The 22,142-nt window shown below is 40.8% G+C and overlaps 1 protein-coding gene and 1 gene segment (V, D, J or C); both read right to left on the bottom strand.

The window, feature by feature from the left end:
- Nucleotides 1-22,142, bottom strand: part of LOC111197530 (NLR family CARD domain-containing protein 3-like) — a 141,681-nt gene that overhangs the window by 49,609 nt on the left and 69,930 nt on the right. The window lies entirely within an intron of this gene.
- On the bottom strand, nucleotides 823-8,848 carry LOC125788919 (immunoglobulin kappa variable 3-15-like). The segment is given in 2 exon segments: nucleotides 823-1,213; nucleotides 8,579-8,848. Coding segments are annotated over 2 exon segments (402 nt in total).

Raw genomic sequence — 22,142 nt, 5'->3', positions numbered from 1 at the left:
TTATGATCAGTTTTTTTGTGTCCATTGGTTCCTTATTTTGTTTTGGTGTTTTAAAGGTGTTTTCAGTCATTTGGTTCTTCAGAAAGATCTGCAGGAATGTGGTGAGAACTGTGTGCAGGAGAGTACAGAGATATAAGCATTTAAATCCAAATCTATCTGGACGTTTCCTGCAAGTACTGGCATCGAGTTTAAGAAAACCCTGAATCATTCTGTAACAACTGAACAAACTCTTTCCATGATCATATTTTACAGAAGCAGATCCCAGTTAAACCAGTACAGAAGAACTGGTGTTCCTTCAAACGTACTCAGTGATCTAAAACTCCCATGGGTTCTCTGATCACTGCTGATTAAATCCAGATATGTAATATAAAATAGGAAGTTCTGGTTCTGTAACTCCAGGCTTTAAAAATACCTTTACGTCCATATTACTTTTGGAAGCTTACAGACCATCACACAAAGTCAGAACTTCCAGAACCTTGGAATGTCCATCTCTGATATCCAAACAAATCCAAAGGTAAAGATCTCACTGATGCAGTGAAGTTATGCCACAGTGGAGGAAGAAGATTCCTCCTGAAGTTCTAATTGCACACATTACTGCTAAGTCTTGCACACACAACTCATAATTAGGGTGTTCTACAAGGGTTCTCTAATAAAATTAAAGGTTCTAAGGCTCTGTTATCATCTAGTCATGGTATCTTACATGTCAATTTTGTCATTTAATTTATAAACCCTTTTCAAAATGGTTATATTTGATAACATTTTACTAAAACATTATACTTTTCTTACGAATAATTTTTCATGCATGTAATGAAGTGTTTATACCTATCTTCAATCCTACAACTGTGTGTGTTTCTGAGTCTGAGCACTTCCTCTACAGCTGAGGGAGGTTTTTGTACGACGCTCTAACACTGTGTGAGTGGATAGCTGTAATACTGCTGACAGTAATAATCTCCTGCATCTCCAGCCTGAACTCCAGAGATCTGTAGAGTAAACTCTGTACCAGATCCACTCCCAGTAAAACGATCAGAAACACCAGACTGACGAGAAGAAGCAGATCTGATCAGCAGTTTAGGAGCTTCTCCAGATTTCTGAAGATACCAGGCAAGAGCATTGCTGATGTACTGACTGGATCTGCAGCTGATGGTAACAGTCTGTCCTGGAGTCACAAGCTGAGAATTTGGAGACTGAGTCATTATGATTTCCCCAAAAGACTCTAAAAAGAAGAAAAAGTAGGAAAAATAAACAAAAACACATTTAATATATTAGAACACACTGGATTCACCCGTTCACACACATCTAAACTCAGTAATAATAAAGGGTGTGCTGCCTTCAGGCAGATATAAACATTTTGGGACTTTTATTTTATGTGCAATTAATGTAACAGCAATGTAGACTTTTATTTTGACGTATGTCGTCAGAGTTAGAAACAGGAAGTGGGAGGGAGGAAGTTAGTTGCAGCAAGGCAAGCTGAGGTTAATGTGCTGTAAGAAGGCCTCCCAAAGAAATTTGGACTTATTTGCCCCAGCAGAGGCATCACTTGTATGTATTCCTTTGTTAATATTATTAGACTTCGTTTTTTTTTTTTGGTAACTTCATAGTTCATGTCGAATTTATGGTGTTAAAAATAGTTATAAAGGAAATTGTGGATGATAGAGTAAAAACAATTGTTTGATGATGCTAAATGCTAGCTATAGGTTAGTTTGACACTGCATGTGACTGTGAATGTCAAGGTCATTAGTTTAGCTTGTCTGATTTATGTAAATTACTTATCTTAGCCTTTATAGAAAGGAATTAGAACCTAATTATATTCTTGATTGTTTTATTTTTAGTTTCACTTTCCTGACCTTGTGAGTGGATGAGAAGAATTTCCAATAAAAAGCTTACATCACGAATAAGGAAAGTTTACCTTACTGTCTAACTGGGTTCCTACACCTTAGTGAGGACAGTACAGTGAAAAAGTGTAATTCAGCTGGAGTGCAACATCTAAAATAGCAGGAAGAATGAGTGAGAAGGCTGAGAATGCATCAGTACATACACACAAGTCAAGGAGCTCTCGCTCATCTACATCCAGTGCCGCTGTCAAGGCGCGAGCAGCAGCACAGGCTGCAAAGGTACGGGCTGAGTTTGCAGAGAAAGAGGCAAGGCTCAAAGTTGAGAGGGCTACCACAGAGGCACAGTTGGGAAGGGTTAAAGCAGATCTAGAGTTGGGAAAGGCAAAGCTGGAAGCTGAATTAAGCACACTTGAGTCACAAAAGGAGGCAGCCGCAGCAGAAGCACAGGCTGAAGCGTTGGAATCGGCTGAATATCAAGAGAATTCAGTTAAGTCTGGTTTATCTTCACATGAGGTCCTTCAAGAGGAAATGGCAACACGCACGCAAGAGTATGTTGCAGCACAAACCACACTGCGCCGACACGGTATTCCAGTGTCTCTTCCCGACCCAGCACATGATGCAGCAATGTCTGAAGAGAGCTACATTACATGGCACCCTTCATCAGCGATAGGTCCGAACGAGGATGATGTACATGAACCGGGGGAGGCTCTCAGCAGGCCAGTTGGCCACAGCAAGCCATCATATCAGAGCGTACCTCATACTGGAAACCAAACTAGTCCAAATCGAAATAGTGGACGCCCTGAAAACGCCAAGAAAGCGCATTTCCTTCAGAAACCAGCGCTGAGTGCAATGACGCCGCCATACCTTCCTCGCAATGCTCCATCAACCTCACACGTGGCACCTGAAACAGAACACCTAGCACGTTACCTGGCTCGTCGAGAATTAGTGAGCACCAGCCTCTACCAATTTGATGACAAACCCGAAAATTACATGGCGTGGCAGTCATCGTTCGATAATGCCACTGCAGGCCTGGGGCTCACTTGCACTGAATTGCTGGATCTGCTCATTAAGTGGCTCGGACCAGAGTCTGTCAAGCACATTAAGCGCATACGCTCTGTGCACGTAGGACGCCCAGATGTAGCACTACAGAAGGCATGGGAGCGCCTCCAGCAGTGTTATGCTGCGCCCGAGGTCATGGAGAAGTCTCTGTTTAAACGACTGGATGAATTCCCAAAAATATCAACAAAAGATTACGGGAAACTGAGGGACCTAGGCGATCTCCTCATGGAACTGCAAGGTGCTAGAGGAGAAGGTTACCTCACAGGATTGGCATACCTGGATACAGCCAGGGGAATTGGGCCCATCGTTGACAAACTACCCTATGGGCTTCAGGAGAAATGGCTCGCAATTGGCTCAAGGTTTAAAGAAAAGAACCACGGCTATTTCCCTCCATTTGATGTCTTTGTCAATTTCATCAGTCACGAAGCACGGAGAAGGAACGATCCCAGTTTCGTCCTACCATCTAGCAACAGCAGCAGTTTGAAATCAGACAAAGCAGCTTCACGCAACTTTGCAAGCAAAGTATCTGTTCAGAAGACAGAGTTTTCTTCAGGTAAAGATCCGCTTGCAGATATACCTGAGAAAAAAGCTGAAGGGCCAGAGAAAAATTGTCCCATCCACAACAAACCACACCCGCTGCAGAAATGCAGAGCGTTCAGAGGAAAGATGCTTGAGGAGAGGAAGAGCATTCTCAAAGACAACGGGATGTGTTTTAAATGGTGCATGTCCGCTAGTCATCTCGCTAAAGATTGTAAGGCAATTCTGAAGTGTGCTGAGTGTGGCAGTGACCGTCATCATGCTGCTATGCACCCAGGTCCTCCACCTCAAGCTGCGAAAGGGCGACCACCGCTGCCAGACAACGGCGGGGAGGAAGAAGTACCAGCTGGTGACAGCACAGTCATCCGTTCCAGCTGCACACAGGTTTGTGGTCCAGGCCGAACAGCAAGATCCTGCTCAAAGATCTGCCTGGGATGAGTATATCCCCAAGGTCAACGTGAGAAAGCGACCAAGATGTACATAATCCTGGACGACCAAAGTAATCGTTCATTGGTCAGATCCGACTTCTTTGAGCTTTTTAACATCAAAGGTCAGTCTTTCCCTTACTCACTTAAGACCTGTGCGGGGCTGGTGGAGACGTCAGGCCGCAAGGCAGAAGGGTTCCAAGTTGAATCTCTGGATGGGCAAACCAGTCTACCACTTCCGCCTCTAATTGAGTGTAATGAAATACTCAATGATCGCTCTGAAATACCCACACCTGACGCAGCCCGTCACCATCCACACCTCAAGAGTGTAGCACCATACATACCTGAGCTTGACCACAATGCGGAGATACTTATCCTGCTCGGCAGAGATCTCGTCAGAGTCCATAAAGTCTTGCAGCAAGTGAGTGGACCTCCAGATGCTCCTTTCGCACAAAAATTGGAACTAGGATGGGTGCTTGTCGGGGATGTGTGTTTAGGGAGTGCACATAGACCAGTCGTGGGGACATTTAAGACCAATGTGCTGGAGAATGGCCGTCCCTCTCTCCTTACACCCTGCAAAAGCTTCATAAAGCTGACTCAGACTATGTCTCATGGCAAGAAGCAGAACAGTAAGTCCACAAAACCATCACTGGACGCCATTGGACAGAAAGTGTTCAATGAGACAGAGAGCGACAACAGACCTGCCCCATCCATTGAGGACACAATCTTCCTGGAGATCATGGACCGAGAAGTCTACAGAGACAAGTCAAACAACTGGGTCGCTCCGTTACCCTTCAGGGTCCCTCGACAGCGCTTATCCAACAACCGCAAACAAGTATACACTCGCTTCGCTGCGCTGGAGAAGACACTATGGAGGAAACCGGAGATGAAAGACCAGTTTCTGGAATTCATGAAGAAAGTATTTGAAAAGAAACACGCAGAAGTAGCTCCGTCACTAGAAGACAATGAAGAGTGTTGGTATCTGCCAATCTTCGGAGTCTATCACCCACAAAAGCCTGAGAACATTCGCGTGGTCTTCGATTCAAGTGCCAAATATTCTGGAACATCTCTGAATGATGTTCTTCTCACAGGACCAGATCTCAATAATTCACTCATTGGGGTGCTGATCCGCTTTCGGAAGGAGCAGGTTGCAGTGATCGCTGACATACAGCAGATGTTCCACTGCTTCCTTGTTCACAGCGACCACAGGAACTATTTGCGTTTTTTGTGGTACAGGGACAACGACATGTCCAAGGACATCATTGACTATAGAATGAGGGTCCACGTTTTTGGAAACAGTCCGTCACCATCTGTCGCCATCTACGGTCTCAGGAGGGCCATCCAAGAAGGTGCCCACAGACATGGAGCGGACACAGTCCAGTTCGTGGAACGTCATTTTTACGTCGATGATGGGCTCATTAGCCTACCTACTAGTGCTGAAGCCATCAGCCTCCTGCGTAGAACACAGGCCTCCCTCAGTGAGTCAAACCTGAGGCTGCACAAGTTCGCTTCAAACAGCGACGTCGTCCTCCAAGCCTTTGCACCAGAAGACAGGGCAGTCGTGAAGGACCTTGATTTCAGTGGTGAAGCTACGCTTGTGCAACGCAGCTTAGGACTATTGTGGGAGACCACAACAGACACGTTCACATTTGTTGTCTCGCAAGAGAAGAAGGCCTTCACTCGCAGAGGAGTGTTGTCTACGGTGAACAGCGTCTTTGATCCGCTGGGCATGGTCGCACCTGTGACCATTGAAGGCAAAAGTCTCCTGAGAGAACTCAGTGTCGACATGTGTGACTGGGATGCACCGCTACCAGAGCAAAAGCTGAAACAATGGGAATCATGGCGAGAGTCGTTGCATGATTTAAGCAAGCTGCACATCCCACGTGTATACACTGCGACATCACTGTCCAGGGCTGAGCACACAGAGTTATGTGTGTTCTCTGATGCAAGCACCAAGGCCATTGGAGTGGTGGCGTATCTGAAATCCAAACAAGCTGATGGAGACATCCAAGTAGGATTCATCTTAGGGAAGGCTAAGCTAGCTCCACAGTCAGAACCAACTATCCCTCGGCTAGAACTGTGTGCCGCAGTATTAGCCGTCGAAGTCGCTGAACTCATACAAGATGAGCTGGACATGAAGCCGGATGTGGTCAAGTTCTACTGTGACAGCAAGGTAGTGCTGGGTTATATTCACAATCAGACCAAACGCTTCTATGTCTACGTTCACAATCGAGTTCGCAGAATACGTCAGTTCACAACACCTGACCAGTGGCACTATGTCAGTACAGAAAACAACCCTGCTGACCACGCATCTCGGGCAGTTCCTGCGTCGCAACTGGCACAGACCACATGGTTCACGGGACCGGACTTTCTATACAAACAAAGTCCACTTGATGAAGCCTCGAAGGAAGTATTTGAACTTTTAAACCCGGAATCAGACGCGGAGATACGCCCTGACGTGAGCAGTCTTTTGACTCAGAGTCAAATCACAAGACTCAATTCCGCACGATTCCAGCGCTTCTCATCAATGCGCTCTCTCACTAGGGCAATTTCTCTACTCATCCACATAGCCAGATCTTACAAGAACAAGTCCAGTCAGTGCAAGGGGTGGCACTACTGCAACCTCCCACGAAATCCGGATGAGTTGTCTCAAGCCAGACACATCATTATCAGAGCAGCGCAAGAAGATGCATACCTTAAGGAATTCAGAACACTTGAGAGCAGAAAGGCTGTAACTAAAGACAGTTCTCTTCAGAAGCTAAGACCAGTTCTTGAAGGAGATCTGATTCGCGTTGGTGGCAGACTAAAACATGCTGACTTGAGCAGTCCGGAAAAGAATCCCATCATCTTGCCCAAGAACAGTCATGTTTCCCTGCTATTAGTGCGGCAGTGTCACGAAGATGTTAAGCATCAAGGACGACACTTCACAGAAGGGAACCTGAGAGCTACAGGCCTTTGGGTCATAGGCGGAAAACGGCTCATTGCTTCTGAGCTATACAAGTGCGTTGTGTGTCGGAAGTTACGGCGCAGAACAGAGGAACAACTTATGGCCGACTTACCTTCGGAACGACTACACACATGCCCACCTTTCTCCTATGTAGGAGTGGATGTGTTCGGACCTTGGCCAGTCGTGTCAAGGCGCACACGAGGCGGACAGGCCCAAAGCAAGAGATGGGCGATGCTCTTCTGTTGCATGAGCTCCCGAGCCGTGCATATTGAGCTCATCGACTCTTTGGACACCTCTAGTTGTGTTAATGCACTTAGACGTTTCTTTGCGATCAGAGGACCTGCTAAGCAAATAAGATCAGACTGCGGAATGAACTTCGTTACTGCTGCAAAGGAACTGGGACTCAGTCAAAACAGTTCAGTCCAGCAGTTCTTGAGCCAACGAGGGTGTTCATGGGTGTTCAATCCACCTCACTCATCACACATGGGAGGGTCATGGGAACGTTTAATAGGCCTCTCAAGAAGGATCCTGGATGCCATCCTGCTGCAGGAGAATGTCCAGCTCACCCATGATGTCTTGAACACTCTCATGGCAGAGGTGGTTGCAATACTCAATGCCAGACCCCTTGTTCCAGTCTCCACTGACCCAGAGTCACCCTTTGTGCTGTCCCCGTCGATGGTTCTCACCCAGAAGGCAGGAGTTCCTTCACCACACGGGGAATTCACGGGAAAGGATCTTCTCAGCAGGCAATGGCGACAGGTGCAAGCCCTTGCAGACTGTTTCTGGCGCCGCTGGCGACAGGAATACCTTCCCACTCTGCAAACCCGACGAAAGTGGAAAGAGATACGACGGGATGTGAAAAAAGGAGACATTGTTATCCTGAAGGACAGTCAAGTTGCACGCAATGCGTGGCCCATGGCAGTGATTACAGCGGTGGTCCCTGGCAGGGACGGCAGAGTGAGGAAAGTTGAGCTGAAGACAGCGGGCAAAGAATCCAAGCCGCTCCTGAGACCGGTGTCGGAAGTAGTTCTTCTGCTGCCAAAGACTGAAACTTAAAAGCAGTGACATTATTGGTTAATAGTGACCTTTAAGGTCAGACGGGGAGTGTGCTGCCTTCAGGCAGATATAAACATTTTGGGACTTTTATTTTATGTGCAATTAATGTAACAGCAATGTAGACTTTTATTTTGACGTATGTCGTCAGAGTTAGAAACAGGAAGTGGGAGGGAGGAAGTTAGTTGCAGCAAGGCAAGCTGAGGTTAATGTGCTGTAAGAAGGCCTCCCAAAGAAATTTGGACTTATTTGCCCCAGCAGAGGCATCACTTGTATGTATTCCTTTGTTAATATTATTAGACTTCGTTTTTTTTTTTGGTAACTTCATAGTTCATGTCGAATTTATGGTGTTAAAAATAGTTATAAAGGAAATTGTGGATGATAGAGTAAAAACAATTGTTTGATGATGCTAAATGCTAGCTATAGGTTAGTTTGACACTGCATGTGACTGTGAATGTCAAGGTCATTAGTTTAGCTTGTCTGATTTATGTAAATTACTTATCTTAGCCTTTATAGAAAGGAATTAGAACCTAATTATATTCTTGATTGTTTTATTTTTAGTTTCACTTTCCTGACCTTGTGAGTGGATGAGAAGAATTTCCAATAAAAAGCTTACATCACGAATAAGGAAAGTTTACCTTACTGTCTAACTGGGTTCCTACACCTTAGTGAGGACAGTACAAAGGGGTTAATGTGACTGTTAATATTTAACCCCTGATATTTACCTCCAGTCCAGAGAGTGAGAGTCCAGATGAAGATGGAGAAGAAAGTCATGGTTGCTGTGGGTGAAGTTGCTGGGCAGCAGCTCTCAGTCATGAAGTGTTAAACTCACAGGACTATAAACACTAGCAGAGCACTGAAGCATGGGCTGATAATGCAAAGTGGAACCTCTCTATGGAAATATCTAGAACCCCTCCTGAACCTAAAACACAACAAAGAAAACACTCTAAATATTACAGAACAATATTACACTCACACCATTTTATACACCCAGATTCTGACTGGATACATCTGATATATATCCAGAGGACTGAGTGTGTGTGTGTGTGCATGAGTGTGTGTGTGGGTTATCACTGGAGTGTAACAGAGGTTTTTGTACGACGGCTTCATTGGAATTTATCACTGTGGTACACTTTCGGTGGAGGAACAAAACTCATTATAAAGAGTGAGTAACTTTACTTCTTCTAAAGCTACAAATATTATATAATATTTTATATATTTTATTGAATTAAAAAAGCAACCTGACATTTACATTGTATTAAACTTTATAGATAAAGACATCAAATGAACGTCGCAGAATTGCTTTGACTAAACTTAATTGTGAAAAGTATCGTTAATATTTACTTTTATATATGAATTCTAATAATTAAAGTTAATATTGAAAATTAAAAATTGTTGATTATGCCTGTAAAACTACCCAATTTCAAAATGTTCTGTCAGTAGTGATATACACAGTATATACTGTATTATTATACAAAATATTACTCTTTATCCCTTGAAACATTAACCAATAGTTTGAAAATTATAAAATGTTTAAACTGCAGTGTTTGCTAAATATTTATTTAAAATAAAAAAGAAGTATGCTGTATATATGTCTCTAATTGTACTCAGTAATTTTTACATATTTTTCTGTGATTTTATTTATTTTTATTTGTTTTATGTTTTGTTTTATTATTATTTGTATATAACAGTACTTTTTGAAGTTGTTCAATATGTATTTAAAATAATAAATTATTTAATAAATGAATAATTGGTCTCAGACCAGGGCCGTGGCTAAGGGCGGGCATTGGGGGGCAGTGCCCGTCCAATTACAATGTCGTGCCCCCCCCACCCAAAACATTTTTTCATATATGAAATAATTTATATGTGGAACAAAATCACACATATGAATCTAGCAATATTTTACTGTTTTATTTAATCGAACATTTAATTTTCATGTATGTTCTGAAACATACAAAAAACAAACAAAGCGAGCCTATAACGAACTAGTGTTTCAGTACGGAATTAATAAGCAGCGCACAACAGTCTTGCTTACATAACAGCCTTGCAGACACCTCTACTTTTTATCCAGAGAGTTAAGCTTGCTAGCTAGCAAGCATTTTAAGCTACAGCTCAATGGATATAAGAAAATGGTTTCAAGTGCCATCTTCAGTCACTACCCAAGGTGCCGAAGGAAAAACTAACGCTGAAACAAATGTGCTTGACTTCGACATGAGGAGTGAACATGCTAATTCCAGTCATGCTAATTCTGAAGTTCACGGCGGAGGCAACGCCACCGGTAAAGATTCCAGCTTGGACAATTCTGGACATTTACAGCAGGTCCCTAATGATCTTGGGATTGAAAAACCCAACCAAGTCGCCCTGCATCAGTACCCCGTACGTCTTTTTCAGGGTAAGAATCGCGCTTTTGTAGCTTCGTGGTACCATAATCGAGAATGGCTAGAGTACAGCGTCCACGCCGATGCAGCCTTTTGTTATCCGTGCAGAAAGTTCGGCGGTGCTCGTGCTACTGACTCAACTTTCACTCATAAGGGGTACCGTGACTGGAAACATGCTACAGAGAGAGAGAAAGGGTTTCATAAACACTCCACTTCGAAAGAGCATATATCTTGCATGACGCTTTGGCTGGAGCATGGAAGGCGCATTAAAAATAACAGTGAGATTTCTACTCTACTCAACGCAGAGCAGCTGAGAAAAAACAGGTACTACGTTTCTGCTCTTATTGATGTTGTGGGATTTCTAGCAGAAAACCAGTTACCCTTAAGAGGAAATGCTGATGCTTTTGATGACATGGCAGAGGGAGGTAGTGGTCTGTTTTTATCTCTCCTGGATTACACCATTAAAACAGACTCTGAACTGGCAGAAATAGTCAAAACTATTCCACGCAACGCAACGTACACGAGTCCGGACATACAGAACGAACTGATTTCCACATTGAGTAATGTAGTGACGGAGGCCATAGTGGAAGAAGTAGGGGAATCATGGTACACCATTAAGGTAGATGGAACGCGAGACCCCACTGGGTGTGAAAACATATCCGTAGTTCTTCGCTTCGTATCTGAACTATATGAAGCAACGGAGCGCCTTCTCACTGTAGCTACTGTCAGTGCAGGAGATGCAAAGACACTGACAGACACAATAATAACGGAGTTGACAAAAGCTGGACTGAGCACGTCAAAGATTCTAAGTCAAGTATATGACGGAGCATCCCTAATGTCAGGGAAGCACGGTGGCGTCCAGAAGTTATTACAAGAGAAACTAGGTCGAGAAATACCCTATGTGCATTGCTTAAACCACCAACTGCACCTAGTAGTGGTTCACGCGCTGACAGCAGAAAAGGCAATTACGGATTTTTTTGATATTTGTAACACCATGTACAAATTTTTCAGAAAGCCGTCTGTTGCAGCACAGTATAAGGGCGAGCGATTAAAGCGACTGCTTGATCAGAGATGGACTGGCCATTTCGCCACAGTATCTGCCATCATTGCATCTTACCAGGACATTACTTCTTTCTTGTCCGAGATTGAATCAGACCGGGCATACTGCTCTGAGATCAGGATGGAGGCTATCGGGCTGCTGTGAGAAATATCTGAGACAAACTTCATGTTCATTGCACGTCTTGTACAAAAGCTGCTAAAGCTTTTAGACCCCCCAAATAAGCTCCTCCAGGGTGAGGACATGGACCTTTTAACGGGACTTGAACTAGTTGCTTGCTCTACTGAATGTGTTCGTAAACTGCGCTGTGACACCGAGTTTGCTGATCTCTGGCGTGCCGTCACAGATAGTAATGCTCTTGTGACTCCCACAAAACGGCGACGTACATTCAGTAAGAATATGAGTCAGTATTTGGTTGAAGGTACGACTGCACAGAAGGATACTGACGAGACAGAATTACGAAGGCTGTTTTACAGTGCAATTGATAATGTGCTTGGAGAGCTGAATCAGCGTTTCAATGAACGGAATACTAAGCTTGCTCGTGCACTTGCTGCTTTTGATCCAAAAACCGATAATTTTTTAGACATAAACCTTGTGAAACATATCACAGACCTGGCCGGTTCTACCACAGTGGAGGAAGAGTTTGTTGTGGCAAAAACATTTTTTCAAACTCAAATGGAACGCGAAAAAGAAACTAAGTGGACTCTGAAACGACTCCTTCAGAACCACAAAAAAACATTGGAAGCCATGCCAAGCGTCCTGATTGCGATGAAACTTGCTTTAACGTTTGGTGCTTCCACAGCCATGTGTGAGAATTCATTTTCAGTCTTGAAGAATGTTTTTACGGACCACAGACGTTCTATGCACCATATTTGGAAGGCACAGCTTGTGCAGCTAGCGTTCGAGCGAGATCTTACAAGAAAATGCACAAATGAATGGAAAGAAAAGGTCCTAAGGAGGTTCTGCTCGGACTCCCGTCGTCTACAGCTTTTCTAATGGTGAGTAAACATGTGATTTTTACGGCATATTGGTCATTTTGATTATCCATGTGCGCTATCCTTTTCACTGTGATGTGGTGGTCTGACGTGATTAGAGTTAAATCTATTATTGGCTGTTCAGTTCAGGACGAGGTCTTTCTGAGAAGCGGGTGTGGTATAAGGCGTGAGATTAGTTCATAACACACATTTTAGTTCTATTATATGTTTATATGCTTTGTAACTTGCTTTAAATCGGTGCTTAAATCTGCCCCCCCATGGACACCCATATGCCCACCCACTGAAAGAGTTCTGGCGACGGCTCTGTCTCAGACAACCTGATTACCCTAAATTATGCAGCAAATATGATTCTCCTGTTAATCATCTCTATTAATGCTGATGTTTATTATATTTAATAATCACTGATTCAGAACATGATCAGCAGCTTACACTATAATTGTCTGTTTCATGTTTAAATGATCATATCTGCTGCATTTTAGACCTTTTATTATTGAAGATATTGGAGATATAATCCAATCACAGATCTGAATTTACACTCATTAATCAGAATTGACTCCTGATACTGTAGTATTTAATAATTAAGTTATCAGAAGTGTTAGGAGTGTTAAATGTGTTGATCTTATCAGATATGTATGGATTATTGTTTTTCTATAAACTGTTACAGTATCTGTGATTATGGGATGTACTGAATGCAGAGTAACTGTACTGGTTCTGTAGTTTTGGGCTCATTAATAAAGTGTGTGTTTGGGTTCTGCAGATTGTTGGAGCGGGTTAAAGAAAAGTCGAGCAGTTAGTAAAGAACTGTTCTCTCTCTCAGCTGTTATAGGCAGCCTGTATATCTGGATGACACGCTGTTCTCTGAATCTTTAACATCGTTCTCAGTCTAAACCTGGATTACATAATGACTCTCAACTAACATATGGATACTATCATTTATTTTCTCCCTTTTTAATGTAAATAAAGTGTTTAAATGTGTGTGTTCTCTCTCCAGCCGGTCCCACGGTGAAGCCCTCCGTGCCCCTGCTCCGCCCCTCCTCTCTGCAGCTGTCTGAGGGCTCCGCCTCTCTGCTCTGCCTGCTGTCTGGCTACTCTCCACAGGGGGCGCTGGTCAGCTGGACGGTGGACGGCTCAGAGGTGAAGGACGGGGTTCTGACCAGTGCAGAAGAAGAGAAGAACGGCCGCTACAGCCGCAGCAGCACCCTGACCACAGCAAAGCACTCTGGGAAAAGGGGGAGGAGTTACCTGCACCTTCACCCACAACAACGCGGTTCAGCCAATCAGGTTGAGGAAGAGCGAGTGTGAAGGCTAGCAGCTCCAAGATAGAAGTGAACATAGAGCTGCTTCCACCTGCATCTCCAATAGAGTGTAAATTCTACACAGTGCTGATATTTGTGTCTTTACTCTGGTCAGTGTGCTGTAGCTGTCCCCATACTTTTGCTGTGCTTAAATAAAGCTGGGTTTTGAAAACTGTATGTTGTATTGTAATGAATGCTGATGATCAGTGTTGGTAGAGAGTGTGTTTAGCTGCAGCTTCAGTGCAGTGCTCTGTGTGTTGTGCTTAAGTAAGTATAGCTGAATGAAGCTGAACATCTGCTGAAAGTTCTGCTCTATTCTGGGAGAAAGAGGACCAATCAGGACTGTTCATGCAGATCTGAGCTCCACTGGTTTCACTTTTATCTTCTGTCTTTACTGCTGCTGATAACAGTAAACACGGGTCCAATCAGATCAAACACAAATTTAATAAAGTTTTAGTTAAATTTATGAAGACTTTTCTACATGGGTATTAAAATAGTTATATATATTTCTGATTAATTAGAATAAAATATCTTATTGAAAACTTCTCTACCAGGAATAGAAATGAGCTCCACACCTTAATGCAGCTGTTTGAACATGTGTGATTGCCCATCTAGCCCTTGTTCCACCCATGTAAACCCCACATCAGCATTAATAGTTTATTTGTATTTCAACATAAAATAGAGTATTGTATAGAATCCAACTGATAGTTCAGGGTCATTACACAGCTCATGATTACATTCAGAATGCACATTTCTCACAGATACAGGTATGTATGAGAAACGTGTTAATAAGTATGTGTGGTCATGTTTGTGTGTGTGTGATCATGTTTGCGAATGTGTGTGTGTGTGTGTAGTGGCAGCTGTCAGGTCTGATAGACAGAAACAGGTGAAAAGAGATTATATTTGAAGGTGAGATTTTCTGTTTTGCTGCATTTCTGATTATCTTACTCCAGTTTCTGCAGTTTACAGTGTGAACTCTTCAGTCCAGCAGAGAGCAGCTTCACTTCAGAATCCTGCAGTTCATTATCAGCTAGGTCCAGTTCTTTCAGACCTGAGTAATCTTACATGAGATAAGTGTGTGTGTGTGTGTGTGTGTGAGAGCACATTTGTGTATGTGTGTGAGCATGTGTATGTGTGAGCAAGTCTGTTTGTCTGTGTGTGAACACGTCTGTCTCTCTGTGTGAGCATGGTTGTGTGTTTTTATATGCATGTTTGTTTGTGTGTCAGTGTGTCTGTGTGTGTGTTTGTAAGCATGTGTGTGAGAGCATGTTTGTGTGTGTGTGTGTGACTGGTTATTTGTGTATGTTTGTGTGTTTTTGAGTAAATGTGTGTGTCTGTGTGTGAATGAGTTTGTGTAAGCATGTTTGTATGTGAGCTTGTCTGTGTGTTTGAGCATGATTGTGAGTGTGTGAGCATGTCTGTGTGTGAGCATGTTTGTGTGCATATTTGTGTTTTTGAGCATGTTTCATATGTGTGTGTGTCGTGCCAGCTGCCAGGTCTAACACACAAAAACATTTGAAAAGGGATTATTGTGTAGAGGTGAGATTTTCTGTTCCGCTGCAATTCTGATTATCTTATTCCAGTTTCTGCAGGTTACAGTGTGAACATTTCACTCCAGCAGAGAGCAGCTTCACTCCTGAATCCTGCAGTTCATTATAACCGAGGTCCAGTTATCTCAGACCTGAGGAATTTGAGCTGAAAGCTTAGGCCAGAGCCGCATAGCTTTTCTCCGACAGATCACACCTCCACAGCCTGTAGAGAGAAAAGATAATACACTGAAAACATTGACACACACATTAATAGTTTATTTTGTATTTACACATAAAAACAAAAAATATCATATAGAAAAGATATTTCAGAATCATTACATAGCTTATGATTACACTCAGAATGCACATTTCTCACAGATACAGGTATGTGTGAGAAACGTGTCAGGTCTGAGAGACAGAAACAGTTGAAAAGTGATTGATGTTTGGAGGTGAGATTTTCTGTTTTGCTGCATTTCTGATGATCTTACTCCAGTTTCTGTAGTTTACAGTGTGAACTCTTCAGTCCAGCAGATAGCAGCTTCACTCCTGAATCCTGCAGTTCATTATTACCCAGGTTCAGATCTCTCAGAGATAAGTGTGTGTGCGTGTGAGTACGTTTGTGTATTCGTGTGAGCATGTGTATGTGTGAGCATGTTTGTGTGTCTGTGTGTGAGCATGTCTGTCTGAGAATGTGTGTTTGTGTATGCAGGTTTGTTTGTGTCAGCATGTATGTGTGTGTGTGTGTGTGTTTGTAAGCATGTTATTGCGTGTGAGAGCATCTCTGTATGTGTGAGCATGTTTGTGTGTGAGCAAGTCTGTGTGTGAGCATGTTCGTGTGTGTGCATGTGTGAGTGGTTATTTGCATATATTTCTGTGTGCGTGTGAGTGTGTGTGAGCATGTTTGTGTGTGTAAGCATGTTTTTGTGTGTGAGCATGTCTGTGTGTAAGCATGTTTCTGTGTGCACATTTGTGTTTGTGTGAGCATGTTTGCGTGTGTGTGTGTGTGTGTGTTTGTGTGTGTAGTGCCAGCTGCCAGTTCTGCTGCATTTCTGATGATCTTACTCCAGTTTCTGCAGTTTACAGTGTGAACTCTTCAGTCCGGCAGAAAGCAGCTTCACTTCTGAATCCTGCAGTTCATTATTACCCAGGTTCAATTCTCTCATAAATAAGTGTGAGTGTGTGTGTGTAGTGCCAGCTGCCAGGTCTGACAGGCAGAAAAAGATAAAAAAAGATTATTGTGTGAAGGTGAGGTTTTCTGTTCTGCTGCATTTCTGATTATTTTATTCCAATTTCTGCAGTTTACACTGTGAACTCTTCAGTCCAGCAGAGAACAGCTTCAGTCCTGAATCCTGTAGTTCATTATTACCCAGGTCCAGTTCTCTCAGACTTGAAGAATTTGAGCTGAGAGCTGAGGCAAGAGCTCCCCAGTATTTCTCTGATAGATCGCACCTCCCCAGCCAGTAGAGAGAAAAGATAATAGGTCCCACTTTATAATAAGTGTCCCTAAGTACTATGTAGTTACATGGTAACAATCCATGTAACTACAGTGTAACTACTGATGAAGTACACATTGTTACAGAGTAACTACATAGGTACAGGTTATGTAATTACACATGTGTATTAAGGTTAATTTTGACTTGTGTAAGTACACATGTGTACCAGGGGGAGTGTACTTACACAAGTAATAGAGCACATGTACTTACACTTGTGTAACAATGTGTGTGTACTTACACATGTGTAATAGTGTGTGTGATAAGTTGAGTGTAAACTTATCCAACAGATATTGTCTGATATGTAATTAGGGCTGATTGAGTGTTTTGAAAACTAAAATATTTTTTTAGATTTGATCATGGGAAGAAAAGGATGTCAGCATATCATCCCCTCAGGGGGAAAGTACTCATTGATATCCAGCACATTACCTTACTTTGTTAGCTCACCTAAAGACTCCACTTATGTTCATTCAGAACAAAAACCTACAGGTTTCCATCTTATGAATCAAATCATTAAACACTCCTTCTTTTAATATTCAATGTAATGTTTAACTATACTTAAAATGTAATATAATTAAAATGTTTCTAACCTTTATCTAGTTTTAATGGTATGATTATGTTGCCATCACATTATCAGGGATCAACCCCTCTATAACCTTGCAGATCTATAACAGCAAGTTTCAGCAAACTGAATTGTAAAGATAAAACTCCTAAATATCCTATTTATTACACTATCCCAAAAGCAGTACTCTGATTAACAACCTGTAATTTACCAGTACTTACACAATAACTACACAGGAACATTTTAAAGTGTAACATTAAAATGCTATATAATAAATATTTTTAACTTTGGTACATGTATATCATATTTAACAGCAATGTACATACACAGTACTTGCACAATAACTACACAGGAACATTTTAAATTGTAACATTAAAATCCTATATAATAAATATGTTTAACTTTGGTACACATATTTCATATGTAACAACAATGTACTTACACAGTACTTACACAATAACTACACAGGAACTGTCCACTTATTTTAAAGTGTAACATTTAATGTACTTACTGTGGGATATATATGTTTAACTTTGGTACACATATTTCATATGTAACAGCAATGTACTTACACAGTACTTACACAATAAATACACAGGAACTGTCCACTTATTTTAAAGTGTAACATTTAATGTACTTACTGTGGGATACATATGTTTAACTTTGGTACACATATTTCATATGTAACAGCAATGTACTTACACAGTACTTACACAATAAATACACAGGAACTGTCCACTTATTTTAAAGTGTAACATTTAATGTACTTACTGTGGGAAAAATATGTTTAACTTTGGTACACATATATCATATGTAACAGCAATGTACTTACACAGTACTTACACAATAACTTCACAGGAACATTTTAAATTGTAACATTAAAATCCTATATAATAAATATGTTTAACTTTGGTACACATATTTCATATGTAACAACAATGTACTTACACAGTACTTACACAATAACTACACAGGAACATTTTAAATTGTAACATTAAAATCCTATATAATAAATGTTTAACTTTGGTACACATATTTCATATGTAACAACAATGTACTTACACAGTACTTACACAATAACTACACAGGAACTGTCCACTTATTTTAAAGTATAACATTTAATGTACTTACTGTGGGATATATATTTTTAACTTTGGTACACATATTTCATATGTAACAACAATGTACGTACACAGTACTTACACAATAACTACACAGGAACTGTCCACTTATTTTAAAGTGTAACATTTAATTTACTTACTGTGGGATATATATTTTTAACTTTGGTACACATATTTCATATGTAACAACAATGTACTTACACAGTACTTACACAATAAATACACAGGAACTGTCCACTTATTTTAAAGTGTAACATTTAAAATACTTATTTTCGAATAAATGTATTTAGGTTTGGTACGCATATATCATATGTAACATCAATGTACTTACACTGTACTTACACAAAAACTACACAGGAACGGTCCACTTATTTTAAAGTGTAACATTTAAAATACTTATTTTCGAATAAATGTATTTAGGTTTGGTACACATATATCATATGTAACAGCAATGTACTTACACTGTACTTACACAATAAATACACAGGAACTGTCCACTTATTTTAAAGTGTAACATTTAAAATACTTATTTTCAAATAAATGTATTTAGGTTCGGTACGCATATATCATATGTAACAGCAATGTACTTACACTGTACTTACACAATAACTACACAGGAACTGTCCACTTATTTTAAAGTGTAACACTTACTCTGACAGATCTGCGTTGGATTATAGTATCCTAAATAGTAATTTAACAGTCACTACCTAATAGATCACTTTATGAAAGTACACAATCACAAACATACAGAACACAATAGAAATGTTTATCCAATGGTTTAACAATAAAATTATCATGATAAAATAAAACATTTCCAATGAACCTCTATTTCCCTACAGCAAAAACAAACAAAAAAAAAGCTCATGAATTCATGAGGCATGAATAAAAGTTCAGCATCCCTGCTTGAAGAAGCTATCTTATCATTGGAGACAATACACCTCCCACTTGTCCAACACCTGTAACACAAAGGAAAAGAGAAGTTAGAGATGATGCAAAAACAATAAACATTTTTTGGACAATAATGCACAATTATTCATGAATTTTACCTGTCAGGTATTAAGGATCAGTAAACTCAAGTGGTGTACAGCGTTACAAAGGAGTTTATAAAGGAGCAGTATTAGCATTAGCTAACTGTAGCACTAGTTTTTTCGCTGTGCAAAGGTGCGTCATTGCTGTTTTAAAACAAGCTACATGAGATGACCTGGTAACTAATATCGGCCCGGCCTACCGAAACATGCAAGTAAAGGTGACATTAAAAAAACTAGACAAATAAAACTAATGAAACTAAAGGTTTGGAGGACATGACCTATTTGATTTGTATTCAGGAACATGTGGATTTTAAAATGAAGTTCAGGAAATAGACAATTTTATAATTTTATTTGTTATATTTTGACATTAGCAGATTATTTTTTTTAAATTTTCTATTACAATTACAATTACATTTTTCAGTAATGTTCCTTATCAAACATGAAAGCTTTTTATGTAATGACTAAATAGAAATCCACGAGATTTAGTGGTGTAATGCTAGGCAAACAATTAACAAAAATCCCGGCCTGTTAATCTACATAAAAGTATAAAATTGGAAAATTTTCAAAACATGAACTACATCTCACATCATCTTTTGTGCACATTAATTAGATCAATTTGATAAAGGAGAGATCACTTGAAGTAGAGAAATGTCACATCTGGTGCTGTAGGCGCTTCTGTTCCTTCCACACTGAGCTCCAACGGAGGTTTTCAGTCTAACAACTACACTACCCAGAACGCACCACCCGCTGACATCACACACACACCCACTCACGTGACACCTCACCTGCTTCCTCCAGGAGGCCCGTAGTATTGATTACCTACCCTATTTAAGGACACTGCGCGCACACACCTGTGTTGCGTATTGCCTGGTTTCTACCACTTTACAAAGCGTTATTATTCTGTGATTGTTTTCCGTGAATGACCTTGCTTTTTGTTCTCGACTTCACTGTGGATTATCTCGTGTATTACCTCCCGACTCTGATATGGTCTTAGCCTCCAGGTATCTGTTTGCTGGCGTTATATGCTTTCTGTTTTGACTATCCCTGGACCCTGTGGATTTTTAATAAAATCTCAAAACTGGTTCCGTGAGTGTCTGTATTCCGTCCCCATCATGACAAGAAAGCTCAATTAAGTAGAAACATCCACTAGATCAAGTTTTTAGTTGGCTAAAATTGGCTAGATAGGGAGTCCAGGTTTAAGAAAAAATAAACTATATATATATATATATATATATATATATATATATATATATATATATATATATAATGTTCAACTTGCCCTGATGTGCCTGATCATTTAATTTTCAAATTGTGTTTATTAATTTGGGATTGCAGGACTGTGATCTATAATGAACGAAAATTAATTTAGCTAACTAGTTAGCTCGAAGCTGGATGTAGTGGATAGCCATAATTTAGTACAACACTGTATGTTGGTAGTTTAAAGCAGTTTTTAAACCCTGGACACTGCCCTAAACTGATTAGCTAAAAAAAACAGTCCTTTACTGAGTTTACCTGTTATCCCTTAGCCCCCTATGGAGCTTCATGTTTCTCCAGCAGTGTGTTAGACACATCATACCACCACTTACCTTATTAAGTGCATTTATAGAAAGCTCTATACTATGTTGTATAATACAATGCTGTAATCTGACTTCTGTTCATTTGTAGTTCACAGTAAGACCACATGTCCTGACTTCTGCCAAAAATCTCTATGAAACGAAAAGTTACTTTCTTTTACATAAAAGGACACCATCGTAAGAAGTGCACTTAGAATAAACAAATTAAAAGCACAGGACCCAATGCTTCTAAGTATTTTTTAAGAGTGAAGAAAATGTAAATATACAACATACATTGTTATATTATTTTAAATATTAGGTGATAACTGATCAATTTTAATAATATTAATATAAACATATTTTTTTCTATGTAAATGTAATGTGGAGTAACATAGGGTAACTTAGGTTGTTAAGTCACCTTTACTTGCATGTAACTAATAATAAACAGAATACAGAAAAAATATATATTTTTTGTGATTAAAAGTAATTTGGTGTCTGCCAAACCCAACCCCCCCCCCCCCCCCAAAAAAAAAAAAAATCAAGCCCACTCCTATGCCCTTGTGTGTGTGTGTGTGCCAGCAATGAAGTAGCTAATTACATTCATTAGAATTAATGTCCACAAAATTAATATATAGCGAGTGTTTTATGTAAACATTATATATTTAAAAAAAGGTTTGGGGTTATATTACACCAGCCAACTAGTCCAGTGTTTTAATGTTTTGTGTGGGCTGATTAACTCACCTTTTTCCTCAGCTGCTCTGGCAGGCATCTTTTTCCTTGCTGGTCTTGGAGGGGCCATTTTATGAAGCATTAGCAGCAGCAATCTAATGTAAACATGCAGGAACATTTACTCTTATTTCAGACAAAGTTCCAGACTCAAACACTGCAGCTTCTCTCCTCCACCGTCAGCGCGCGTGCACACACACGCACAGGGGTGTAGCAGCAAATGCTGGGCCCTGTACACTCTCAATGTCAGTGGGCCCCTATCCATGCCAGTATACAAGGAAGGTGAGCGAAAAAAAAAATCTGGATTTTCATGGGCCCTTCTCCCTACTCGGGCCCTGGGTAGTCAGGTCCACTTTTCCCCCCACTACCACACCCATGCACACGCACACACACACAAGCGCACACACACACAAGCGCACACACACACGCACACACACACACACACACACACACACACACACACACACACACACACACACACGCGCACACAAATATCGCGTTGCCTCAACAGCCAATCAAATCCGTCCGTGCTCATCCAATCAGTGGAAAATACCG

Source organism: Astyanax mexicanus, unplaced genomic scaffold, assembly GCF_023375975.1.
Source record: "Astyanax mexicanus isolate ESR-SI-001 unplaced genomic scaffold, AstMex3_surface scaffold_31, whole genome shotgun sequence".
Classification (NCBI taxonomy): Eukaryota; Metazoa; Chordata; class Actinopteri; order Characiformes; family Acestrorhamphidae; genus Astyanax; species Astyanax mexicanus.
This window is presented reverse-complemented; position numbering and strand designations above follow the sequence as displayed.